At 36.5% G+C, this 12,464-nt stretch overlaps 2 protein-coding genes across 3 annotated transcripts in view; one reads left to right on the plus strand and one right to left on the minus strand.

Moving 5' to 3' along the window:
* Nucleotides 1-12,464, plus strand: part of WDR3 (WD repeat domain 3) — a 39,107-nt gene that overhangs the window by 21,373 nt on the left and 5,270 nt on the right. The window contains exons 13-23 of one of the 2 annotated variants that reach the window (XR_003547263.1): nucleotides 2,917-3,018; nucleotides 5,098-5,183; nucleotides 5,345-5,480; nucleotides 7,993-8,049; nucleotides 9,350-9,450; nucleotides 9,679-9,790; nucleotides 9,926-10,060; nucleotides 10,339-10,389; nucleotides 10,882-10,947; nucleotides 11,734-11,822; nucleotides 12,265-12,316. Coding sequence is in view for 1 of the 2 variants with exons in the window: in XM_006164887.3 (XP_006164949.1) it covers nucleotides 2,917-3,018; nucleotides 5,098-5,183; nucleotides 5,345-5,480; nucleotides 7,993-8,049; nucleotides 9,350-9,450; nucleotides 9,679-9,790; nucleotides 9,926-10,060; nucleotides 10,339-10,389; nucleotides 10,882-10,947; nucleotides 11,734-11,825; nucleotides 12,268-12,316 (987 nt within the window). In the remaining variant the exon portion in view is untranslated. Of the gene's footprint in view, nucleotides 1-2,916; nucleotides 3,019-5,097; nucleotides 5,184-5,344; nucleotides 5,481-7,992; nucleotides 8,050-9,349; nucleotides 9,451-9,678; nucleotides 9,791-9,925; nucleotides 10,061-10,338; nucleotides 10,390-10,881; nucleotides 10,948-11,733; nucleotides 11,826-12,264; nucleotides 12,317-12,464 lie in introns of both variants that reach the window. The other variant, XM_006164887.3, reaches the window with a different exon arrangement.
* The window catches only part of SPAG17 (sperm associated antigen 17), a 235,151-nt gene continuing 234,235 nt past the window's right edge, over nucleotides 11,549-12,464 (minus strand). The window contains exon 49 of the mRNA XM_006164886.3: nucleotides 11,549-11,776. The gene's annotated coding sequence lies outside the window, so the exon portion shown is untranslated. The remainder of the gene's footprint in view (nucleotides 11,777-12,464) is intronic.

Here is a 12,464-nt window from a genome sequence, read left to right on the forward strand (position 1 = left end):
GTCGACTACGTGGGAATCCAGCGACATAGCCATTATGCTAACTGCTGGTTCCCGGTTTCTGGGGCATTTTCAATATTAAAGTTGAGAAATCTGGTTTTTTTGTTTTTTGTTTTTAAGAATGTTAGAAATGTATTAGTGTTAGGTAAATTGAGAGGATGATAGTTTATTGCCCTTTTTCTTTAAGTTTTATTTGTTTTAAAAAATCAGTATATCAAATTTTTAAAAATAAGGAAGAAAATTAAAATTATGAGCCTGAGAGAACCACCATTAATATTTTGGTGGTCATCCTTTTATGTCTTTTTTAAATGCATCTTTTTATGAGCACAAATATAGTTGTGTTTCAAATAATGATAAAATATATATTATGATAAATGACAAATATATTTAGTATCCAGTATCATGCTTGGCAGATAGAAGCAGTCAATAAAATGAAACTGACCAAGTCTTTCTTCCTAGATGCTAATCAGATTAAGAGGCAGCCATGTGACTTGACTTGAATTTAGATTCTTTCTGTTAGAAAATGGGAACATAACTTCCCGTAGTGCCTTTCTTCATCTGCGTGAAGAGATAATGACACCTGCTTTTCGAGAGCAGCTTTCAGCTGCTTTACATTTGAACCTAGGCTCTGCCTCTAATATTTGTGACCATTGCCAGCCCTGAGACCCTTGGTTTTCTTGTATAAAATGTTAGTAACCCGTTTCACAAGGATAAAGCATGCAAAGCACAGAGACTGGCCGACAGCAAATAACTAATAGGTAATAGAGTTGGTAGTGGAAGTAGCAGTCATGATAGCAGTAGTAGTGGTGAGAATAAAATGGAATAAAGACTGTGGGATGTTTTGAAAAGTACTTTGTATGTATTTGTTATTTTTGTTAAAAACCAATGCCATATGTGCATAAATTTGGTTAGGATACCAGTATATATCACAATAGATATTTCTTGTCTTGCAAAATTGTGTAAAATAGACTGGGGAGATTTGGGGATCAAGGTCAGGGAAACAATGAACATCTTAATGAAAAGTTTCCCTCGTATTTAGTCATCCTTTTTTTTTTTTTAGAATTATTTATTTTATTTTATTTATTATTATTATTAATTTGACCAGCACAAGAAAGGGAAAGTGAGAAAGCAAGCCACCAGGTCTTGGACTTGAACTGCAGTCAGCCATGTGGGAGTCCAGTGCCTCAACCACCACACTGCCTGCTATCCCCTGTATTCATTATTTCAACAAATATCCATCTACTCTTTGCTGTTGTGAAAGCATTTTGCAATTTGCCTCCAAGACTACCAATATGAGGGGACTTCAAAAAGTTCATGGAAAAGTGAAATTAGAGTATGAGTTTATTTCCTGCAAAATAAGATTTAAATTCATGCGTAGTTTTTTTTTTTATAATATGCATTTTCCATGAACAATTTGAACCTCCCCCCCCAACCCCTGGGATATTTAAAATGTAATCCCTGTCCTAGTCCATGTACTGGGCAGTTCATAGACATTATCTCATTTAATTCTCACAAGGTCTTAGAGACACAGATGATAGAAACTCTGTTTTATAGTTGAGGAAATAGGTTTATGGAGATGAAATCACTATTGGTCACAATGTTGGGAATAGGTAGATCTGGGACTCATTTTCTATCATATGATTTTTCCACCACATCGTGAAGCTCCTCCTGGAGCAGACTCTGCCTCTGTGGGTGTGTTATGTAGTGACACTATGACAACACACCCAAGCCTCTAATCCGGAATTGAGGAGCGATTGTGTTCTATGCCATATGGGTTTTAAAAATTAATTTAAAAAAATGTATTGTCTTTCCTAGCAGTATAGGTAGTTCTCTATTCCTCATTTCTAAATGTGTTGTTCAGGAGGAAACTAAGATTGGATGAGGAAGAACTGATTATTAACCAGTTACTCTAGTGGACAATCTACTTAAAGGAATGATTAAATTTTAAAAGCTTTGAGCCAGCTGATGACATGGTGGTTAAGGCAACTGAGTCCCACATGGGACAACTATACAGTTTGAATCCTGGACCTGGAGGCATAAAAAACAGGCAGGAAACTTGTGTATGTGTGTTTAAAATCCTGAAATGAGAAAGAGAAGGGATTGGTATTGTCATTTTCCCTGGGAGTACTTTCTAACTTTACCTCTCTGTCTCTTTCTCTCTCTAGTAAGTACACTTACCATACAGAAAAAAAAAAAAAAAAATCAACTTTTTTTTTCTGGAGAGGTTTTTTTGCTATAGGGCGCTCGCCAGACAGAGACAGACAGAGAAACAGAAAGCGAGAAGTCACTCCCCAGGGGAGTTGGCCATGCCGCAATCCCTTCTCCGTTCTCCTCTCGGGATCTTGGGCACGCACGCACACGCCCGGCATGAGTTTTAAGTCACCGGGTCCGGGACGCAATCCGCGGTCGACTACATGGGAGTCCAGCGACATAGCCATTACACTAACTGCTGGTCCCCCAAAAAATCAACTTTAAAGGCTTTAGGTTTGCCATTTGCTGTTAAGTTTACTATGATTTGCCTATGGTAACATTTTCCTTTCAAAGTTACAGAACCAATGAATGTGAGAAGAGTGTAGTGCTGTAGGTTGTACTACTCCACAGTTAGTATAGCACAGCAGCCCTGCCAAGGTTAACTCAAAATGTCAGTTGGAGATTCATTAGGTCATCCAGAAAGTTATGGTGTATTTTACTATGTTTTTTATACAAAAATGTGTCATGACTTTCCTGATGACCCATTAATAGTGTTAATTCAGATAAGGAATGCAGATCGCGAAATATGAGATGCATTTCCCAAACAGCTGAAACATTCTTGCTGCTCGGTTATGAAATCTTCTAATACATAAACCTGAATTGTGGAGATTATTGGATGCTCATTAGAGCTGTGCTCATTAGAGCTGTGCTGGTTTTGTGTCTTCCTAGACAGGAAAGCTGCAGCTTTATGACCTGGCCTCAGGAAATATGCTGGAGACAGTAGATGCACACGATGGAGCTCTGTGGTCCATGTCTCTCTCTCCAGATCAGGTAACTAGCCAGATTTTAACCTTTGGACTTCAGCCGTCTGGCTGCACTTCCCTTTTCTCATAACAAGTTTTACCACTGCCTAAAAAATGTTTCTTTAAATAAAGCTTTTTTTCTTTTTTTTTTATCTAATCATAAGACCTCCTATATGATGACATCTCATGAACCTATAATACGAATAGCTGTCATGAAATACTTGTTTAGACCGTCATTAGCAACATGACATTAAATTGATGACATTCATGGCTTTTTTACTAATGGTTTGTGATATTTAGTAAGGGGATATATTCTCTTGGACAGCACAATGCAGAAGGTTGAGTAGACTTTTCTGTTACCCTTTTAGTCCTGGTATTTATGAATATAGAAGTTTCCTGTTTTTAGCAAATATGTCACCCTTTACAAGTAAATAAAAGTGTTATCTTGGAGAATTTCGTACTTATTATAGTAATAGTACTGTTGCTCAGAATATTTTGAGTTATTTTTTTACAATAGGAAATCTGATCCATTCATCTTAATATTCTCAATGGTGGCAAGACTTAGTCTATTGAAAGTAAATACTATTTTTGGAAAAAATAAAATCTGAAATTTAGTCAATGCTATTTGGGGTCAAAATGTTCGATCTTTCCGTAAACTACATAGCCTTTTAATATGATAAAACTAAGGATCACTGTAGACACCAGAAATAGTATGAGAAGAGGGTAGGAAAGGGCAGAGGGTCAGAAATAGGGGTAACAAATATATATGAAACTAGAAATGGAAAATTATTGATGATAACATGCATGATTAAGCCACTATGCAGTATATCCTGGATGGGAAATCACATTTTATATGCTGTGACGATACTTAGGAAATGAATGTAAAGTAATTAACTTAAAAAAGTTTCAGAAAAAAACCCTGAAATTGTTTTTCTTGAAATAAAAAAATGTATTAAAAATACCTATTTGATGACTGCAATAGCTATATAGCCCCAGCTAGGTTTTACTTTATAGTATGTTCATTCTACTCACTGAGGTTTATGCCTAAAGTCAGACTTGTGTTCATGGATATATATATATCAGCTGTGCTTACTATCGAAAATATTCAGATTAATTAAGATCTTTAGTGAGTCAATAAAACATGTGGGGCGAAAGGCATAGAAAGCAACCATGGGATACCAGAGACAGTGTGGGAGGAGGGTGGGAGATGGCAGAAGGTGAGAGATAAGGAATCAAGGATGGGGAAAAAAGCAAAATCCACAGGAAAGAACAATAACATGTATGTTGATGTGCTTGACTGAGCCCATATACAGTGTATTCTGGATGGGAAATCTCATTTTGTATGCTGTAATGATGTATAGTGGATGAATGTAAATAAATTTAAATAAAAATTTTAAAAATAAATGAATACAAAAAAAAACTCTAAGGATCATGGAAGGTTGTTTCTTATTATAAATCAATGAGATGGCAGAATAGAAACCTGAGATCTACTTTTAGTTTTCTGATTCCGTGGTCTGTTGGGTTCCATGTTCTGACACATTTTTCCATGCAAACATGTCATGACTTTTTATTTTACACTAACAATATAATACATTGAGAGTAATTTTTGTGATATTAGAAGATAGTTTTGAACATGTTTTAAGGAGGGACATTGCAGGAATAAATTTATATTCTTCTGTGGTGAATACTATAAATATATTTAAATTATCCATTCTATTAATATTTGTCAAGTGAGTTTTACCGGTTTATAACAAAATTCTTTTGACTCTTGGTAGAGCAGAAATCCCACAATGTTCATTAAGATTTTGCCTCCTGATGCTAAAAAAATTTAAAACTTTCCTCATAGTTACTATCTTGTCGTTAGCTTATACTAGGAATTCTCTGTTATAATCTGTAGGGGTAGCCCCAAAAGAACAGTGAATGAGGTTAGGGAGAACAGCATTTTCCTTAATTTTTACTCTCTGGGCAAATTAAAATAAATAAATGGATAAATAAAAGTTAAATAAAATAATTCTTTAAAAAAATGATTTCTTAGGTTCTTTCGATGTGCCTTCTTAGCAAGGTTTTTATGCTAAAATAGTTTTTCATTGAAATATTTCATTTTCAGCGTGGCTTTGTGACAGGTGGTGCAGATAAATCTGTCAAGTTCTGGGATTTTGAGTTGGTGAAAGATGAAAATAGTACCCAAAAGAGGTGAGTAGACAATTTTTGTGTTCATTTTTGGGAATGAAATGGGAAGCCATTAAGTGGCGTTTTGACATGTATATCTCTGTTGTACTCTAGAGAATGTGGAATTGTCTGCATTGGTGAAATGCTCATTTTTATTGTTTTCTTGTTGTTTTCAATGGTGCTAGACTTTCTCTGAAGCAAACGCGAACCTTGCAGTTAGATGAAGATGTTCTGTGTGTCAGATACTCTCCCAATCAAAAGCTATTGGCTGTGTCTTTGCTGGACTGCACTGTGAAAATTTTCTATGTTGACACTTTAAAGGTACAGTGATAATTACCTGTAGTATTTTTTCTTTCTAATTGACTTTTAAGTGTTTAGGTTGAAACTAAGAGAAATGGCTTTGACTTTACCCCTCAGTAATAGTTTCTAAAAATTTATGTGTGATTCCAAGAGCACACTGGGGAAGTTAGAGCTTTAAAAGAATTCCATGTTCCATAAATTCTGTGTAAAGCAAATGACACTTTTCATAGTTGATTATGATTTTAGTATGGGCTTTTCATATATGACCTTCATTAGTGTTGAGATACATTCCTTCTGCTTAATTTATTTAATGTTTTTATCATGAAAGGATGTGAATTTTGTCAGGTGCTGCTTTTTTCTTGCATCTGTTGAGGTGATAAGTTTGCCTTTCATCTTGTTTATGTGGTGTATTGCACTCACTGATTTGCATAAGCTGAACCATCCTTATGCCTCTAGGATAAATCCTACTTCATCTCAGTGAGTTATCCTTTAATGAACTATTGAATTAGATAAGCTAATATCTTATAGAGGGCTTTTGCATCTGTGTTCATGAGGAGGACTGGGCTGTAATTTTCTCTTGTAATGCCTTTGATACCAGGCTAGTACTGGATTCATAAAATTCAGTTTCAAAATATTTCCTCCTTTTTTCTGTGTATTTTCTTTTTTTTTAATTGTGAAGATTGGTATTAGTTCTTTAAATGTTTGATAGAATGCTAGAATTCTGTTGTGAAGCCATGTGGTCTTGGATTTTTCTCTTCTTTGTTGTTCTTTTTTATGTTTTACCATTTCTTATTCACATTTAATTAGCCATCTCTATACCACCATTTTGTTTTTCAAAGTATGCATGCAGTATGTGGCAATCAAATCAAGGATATTAACTGTATATATTTTTAATACACACACATATATGTAAAATTTTCAGCAATCCCTGATCTTCATATTCTTTTTTTTTTTTGGAGAGATTTTCACTATAGGGCGCGTGCGCTCGCCAGACAGACAGACAGAGACATAGAGAAGGAAAGCAAGAAATCACCCCCCAGGGGGGATGGTCATGCCGCAATCCCTTCTCCTCCATTCTCCTCTCGGGATTTTGGGCACTCACGCACACGTGCCTGGCGTGAGTTTTAAGCCACTGGGTCCAGGACACGAACCACGGTCGACTACGTGGGAGTCCAGCGACATAGCCATTACGCCAACTGGTGGTTCCCAACCTGATCTTCATATTCTTATGTCCGTTAATTATTTCTTCCCTGACACCCTGTCACTCGCCCCCTACTATCCACCCACCTCACACAAACACGCTGTTCCTCCCTTTTATTGTATCTTCAGATCTTTCCATTTCTGCCATAGAGTGCAAATATTGGGTATATGTTGAGCATGGATAGCCAACGTTTATCTTTCTTTCATAGTCTGACTTACTTTGCTTATTATTTTATTTTGGAGAGGTTTTTGCTATAGAGCCTGTGCACTCACCAGAAAGACAGAGACAGAGACAGAAAGCGAAAAATCACCCCCTGGGGGATGGCCATGCCGCAATCCCTTCTCTTCCGTTCTCCTCTCAGGATCTTGGGCACGCATGCACATGCGCCCAGCGTGAGTTTAAGCCACTGAGCCCGGGACTCGAACAGCAGTTGACTACATGGGAGTCCAGTGACATAGCCATTATGCCAACTGCTGGTCCCTTATTCTTAAATCTTCTATATTCGTCTACTTTGTACCAAATGACAGGGTCTATTGTTCTTTATGACTGAATAATAATTATTGGTAGATAAAGACTCATTACTGGCTTTTTTTTTTCTTTTTACTGTTTTATAGTTCTTTTATTTCTTCCAAGCTTTCTTTCTTTGTGATATGCTGTGTCTTTGTGGTACTATGTTTTGATTCCTTATCTTCATCTTTTGTGTATCTACTAGAATTTTTTTCTTTGTAGCTACCATAAGGCTTGCATAAAACATCTTATAGCTAACGTGTCCTAATTTAAGCTAATAGTACTTAAACTTAAGTTCAATCACATACAAAAACTAAGCTTTATTCCTGTCCCAAGCTGCATAGATTTTGTGGACAGAAAATCTTGTCGTAGGTTTTTAGGAAATTGCCAAGTGTCCCAGGCAGCAGTTTCACACTTGGTTGTTCGTGAGGATCATTTGGGTTGCTTTTAAAAATAAAGATTACGGGGCTCTGTGCCTAGTTGGTAGGACTGGGTTAGGTCTGGGGATGTTTTGGGGAACCAAGTGCACTGGAATCTTTCTGGCCAATAATCCAGAGAACATGTCTGTGCTGTATTCTAGAGGCAGTAGGCCTTTAGGAATGTCCTTGTCTCTCCTATATTGTTCTGCCAAGTGCATGCAGGCCTGTCTAGTGAATATAGGTACACTTAACAAGGTGTTCAGTAGCTTGTCTTTTTTGAAAATACAAATATAAAGCAAGCCGTAAACATGTTTACTATTGTATGTTTAAGTTGTAAACTCATATATAATAAATTATGCCTATATTTTAGACATGACTTATTCATGTTCTTTTTTTTCATTTTTAGTTTTTTCTTTCACTGTATGGACATAAACTGCCTGTTATATGCATGGACATCTCTCATGTAAGTAAAGTTTAAATAATGTTTCAATTACAAGTTATCTTTTCAGAAGCAGATAATTTCTCATTTTTTGGCTTCATGTCTTCACTTTAGATTATTTATTTTTATCATTCGCTTGTATGTTCAACATTCTTCAGTTTATATTATGACCATATCTGAAATGTATTACTTCAGTGTTTTCAGAATAATTTTACAAATATCATTTTAATTAATCCTCATAACTTCCTGTTGTGGCTTTGCCAAATAGTACTTTGTTGTCTAAATACTATAATTGGTAGGGGAACTTTTTAAAAACTTTAAAAAAGGACTCCCCCTGTGTTCTGAAGAATAATATCAGTGAGGAATAAACAAACCTATCTTTATATTTGTATATTATAGCATTTTACAGTATATATAATTTTAGTCTCATGACCCAAATTATCTTTTCCAGTGTCTAGTTGTGAGTAGGCATGGCAGCGTAAGTTTAAAGACAGTATCTTCTATGTGAAAGCAATTAGCCCCATAGCTATCTATGATCATTTGCACTAACAAAATTGTTAGTGTTATAGTAAAATATTTCCATTATTCCCGTTATGTTGACAACCATATGAACTTGGCATTGAAGTAGAAAAAATAGGACCAGCAGGTGGCGTAATGGTTACATCGCTGGACTCCCAGATAGTTGACTGTGGTTTGAGTCCCGGACCCAATGACTTAAGACTTATGCCAGGTGTGTGTGCCCAAATCCCAAGAGGAGAATGGAGAGGGGATGGTGATGTGGCCATCCCTCCTAGGGGTGCTTTCTCACTTTCTGTCTCTTTGTCTCTCTTTGGTGAGTGTACACGCCCTATAGCAAAAATCTCTTTTAAAAATAAAAAAGGAAGTAGACAAGAGAGGGAAAATCAGTGACAAGTGACATAGGATAAAAAGCTCAGACACAAACACTGTAGTCGGTTCTTTCCTAGCCTCATTCTTTCCTCTTTTTCCTCTTGCCCTCTTCCATTCTTACCCCAAATCCCATGCCAGAGATTATAGTTCTTTTTCTCATCTACTTAATAAATATATAACCTTACATCAAGGCATGACCCTGCCTTTTGGCAGTACAAAAATATGTAAACCACCAAGTTTTTGCTTTCACTTAAACAAGCTTAAGTAGTTCTGTAGGTAAACGTGAAGAATTAGGTGTTCTTAGTAGAGAGATGAAATTGATTTTTGACCTTATTTTAGTGTTTTGAAAGCATAGGTTAAATGTTCTGGTTAGCTTTTATTTAACTAAATCACAGAATTCAAATATCAAGCAGTGTTTCACTTCTCTTTCTCACAGGATGGAGCATTAATAGCAACTGGCTCTGCGGACAGAAATGTGAAAATCTGGGGCATGGACTTCGGGGACTGCCACAAGTCTCTGTTTGCACATGATGACAGGTAGGTACAGTCTTTTCAAACGCCTCCTTTTGAGTCACCTCCAAGTATCATTTCCCCAGAGCATCTGTGTCTGTTAATTACTTAGTGTTCTGAGACAGTGATAAATGGAGAGGTCTAAAATGTAGTCCAGACACTCTAGAACTAGCTAGTTGAAAATCATTTATGTGTGCAAGACTCTTTTTACTAACCTAGAATCTGATACATTTGAATAATTCTCTAACTTTTCAGTGTGATGTACCTTCAGTTTGTACCCAAGTCTCACCTCTTCTTCACCGCTGGGAAGGATCATAAGATTAAGCAGTGGGATGCAGACAAATTTGAACACATACAAACTCTGGAGGTAACCAATTGTTTACTTTGCCTGCTTGGTACTTAAGGATTTCTTTTCAGAATATTTACGTTACCCACTAATGTAAGCAGGTAGCAGTGTGAGAATGAGGTATTTTTACTTTGGTTTGTTTTTTTCTTTCTCTAGGGGCATCATCAGGAAATATGGTGTTTGGCTGTAAGCCCCAATGGAGACTATGTTGTATCATCATCCCATGACAAATCTCTGAGACTCTGGGAGAGAACTAGAGAACCTCTTATTCTTGAGGAAGAAAGAGAGATGGTAAGAACTTCAGGCTTAATTACGAATATTTGGGTGGGTCTGACAGGCTGTCCCAGCTGACAGTTTTCTGTATAGTGCAGTCACGCCTTATTGATTCCAAGTCTAAGAACCCCTAGGAAACTTTTCCAAGACTTGAGTCACCCATTGCAGAAGCCAGGCAGAGATAAAGATGCCTTTAGAAGATTATAGTTTGAAAGCAGCAGTTTCATTGACTCTCACTTACAGAGAAACCATCTTTTTCTCTCTCAAATTAACTTGAAATATCTATCTTGTGGCAGCAAAGGGAGGCAGAATATGAGGAGAGTGTGGCCAAAGAAGACCAACCAGCAGTAAGTAATCTTTTGGAACCCTGAGATTATGCACTATAATTTTCTTATGGAAATTTACCATAACTTCGAGAGTTTCTAATGGAATTATTGATAGAATTGGGGGTAGAAACTGGAGGGATTACCAGCTGATATGAGAAAGAATCTGTATAACCCTTTAATATATGTATTAATTTTGGGGGACATGTAATTAACCAAATTTGGTACTGAATAATTGTCAGTTTGCCTTTTTTTTTTTTTAAAGGGGGCATCTAGGAATTAATTCACTATGGAACAAAACTGTGAATAATTGGACATTCTTTGAACATCTGCAAAATATTCTAATGATAAATATGAACTAGTGTCTTACACTTAACTAAATGTTCCGTTGATGGTAGCTAATAATACTGTTATCATTTCTTAAAGTCATACCTGTTCTTTTATGGATATAAAATGAATTTACTAGCTCTGTAACTCCTATGAACAATATTGGCTAAGGATCTCTGTTTCTGGCAGGTTCCAGGGGAGACACAAGGTGACAGTTACTTTACTGGAAAGAAAACTATTGAAACAGTCAAAGCAGTAAGTTGAAAAAGAATGTCAAGTTTCATTTTTTAATAGAATCCCAATTTTTTAATAAAAAATCTTATTGTGTATTAAGCACATAGCACTTTTGTGGCAAAAGTTGATGAACTTTTTAAAGGTAGCAGTCAAAACCCCTGTTTCCTTCTCTTACAACAAAGGACAGAGTAGTCCTGAATCCGGTCAGTCAGTGCATGGTTTCTAGAAAGGAGAGCCTGAATTCCCCTGAACGTAACCCCTCTCAGAAGTAGTATTGAAGTATCTACATGTGCTCTCACTTGAGTCCATGATACTTCATTTCTTCCCCATAAATTAAAAAAAAAAAAAGCCAGCTTTATGGCCTGATGATTAAGGCAGTCAGATCCTACATGGCTGACCCCATAGTTTGAGTTTGGGATCCAGCAGTCTGGGCCCATGTGTGCCGAAATCCCAACAGAATGTAGAAATGGAGGAAAAGGGATTGTGGTGTGACCATTCCCTATGAGGGAGGGGTGCTTTTTCCTTTCCCTTTCTCTTTGTTTCTCTCTCTGGTGAACATACATACCCAGTCACAAAAGAAGGGGAAGGAAAGGAGAGCTGGGAGGGTTAGGAAAAAAGAAAAGAAAGGAAAAAGGAAAGAAAAACGAAGACATCTTTAAATGCTGTTTGGCACTCTATTGACAAATTTTATTAAACTGGTTCAGTATGTTTCATTTGGCAAGTTCTAGTCAAGCCTTCTTCCAGTTTCAGTGTCTTGGGATGATGGAGTGTGTGTGGTGTTTTCTGTCCTTTGTCATTATCTTATAGGCTGAGAGGATCATGGAGGCTATTGAGCTATACCGAGAAGAAACTGCAAAAATGAAAGAACACAAAGCCATCTGTAAAGCTGCAGGGAAAAAAAACATAGTCCATTAAGTTACACTCTGGGAAATATTTATAAATTGGGAGAATTTTTGAGAAGAAACCCATTTTCTCTGGATTTATCTCAGACCACTATTTGAGATAAATGCAGTAGGATCTTCTCTGATTCAAATATTTTAAGAAATTGAGGACAAAAAAGGGAAGGACCAGAAATAGATTGCAGTGATTATTATTGTGTTGAGTAGAAATTCATTTTTCTACTTTGGTTCAAGAGGTAGGATATCCAGTTAAGACTTCTAGATAAAACATTTTGTCCAGACTCATTTGTAAGTACTATAGAAACTAAAAGGCTTGATAATTCTTTCACACTTTGTTTTTATGGTCTCTTCTATCTTCAGAATTGTAAAATACTATTATCAGTCTGTCTGTGACAAGTGCTATTGAAGTCATTTTTTAATTACTTGATTTAATTTCTTCATAGGTTCCTCTTCCCACCAACCCCATCCTGATGGCTTATGGCAACATCTCAGTGAGTGGAATGTCTTAACAGTTTCCTCCTTGGTTATTCAAAGGGTGCTGTCAGGTACAGAAGAGGAAGTGTAGTGAGATTATGATCTGGGGATGGATGTATTGGGAAACACTGCCTTTTAGACACACTACTGAATGTGGCAGCTTCT

The sequence above is a fragment of the Tupaia chinensis genome, unplaced genomic scaffold, assembly GCF_000334495.1.
Source record: "Tupaia chinensis unplaced genomic scaffold, TupChi_1.0 Scaffold143755_1, whole genome shotgun sequence".
Lineage (NCBI taxonomy): Eukaryota > Metazoa > Chordata > Mammalia > Scandentia > Tupaiidae > Tupaia > Tupaia belangeri.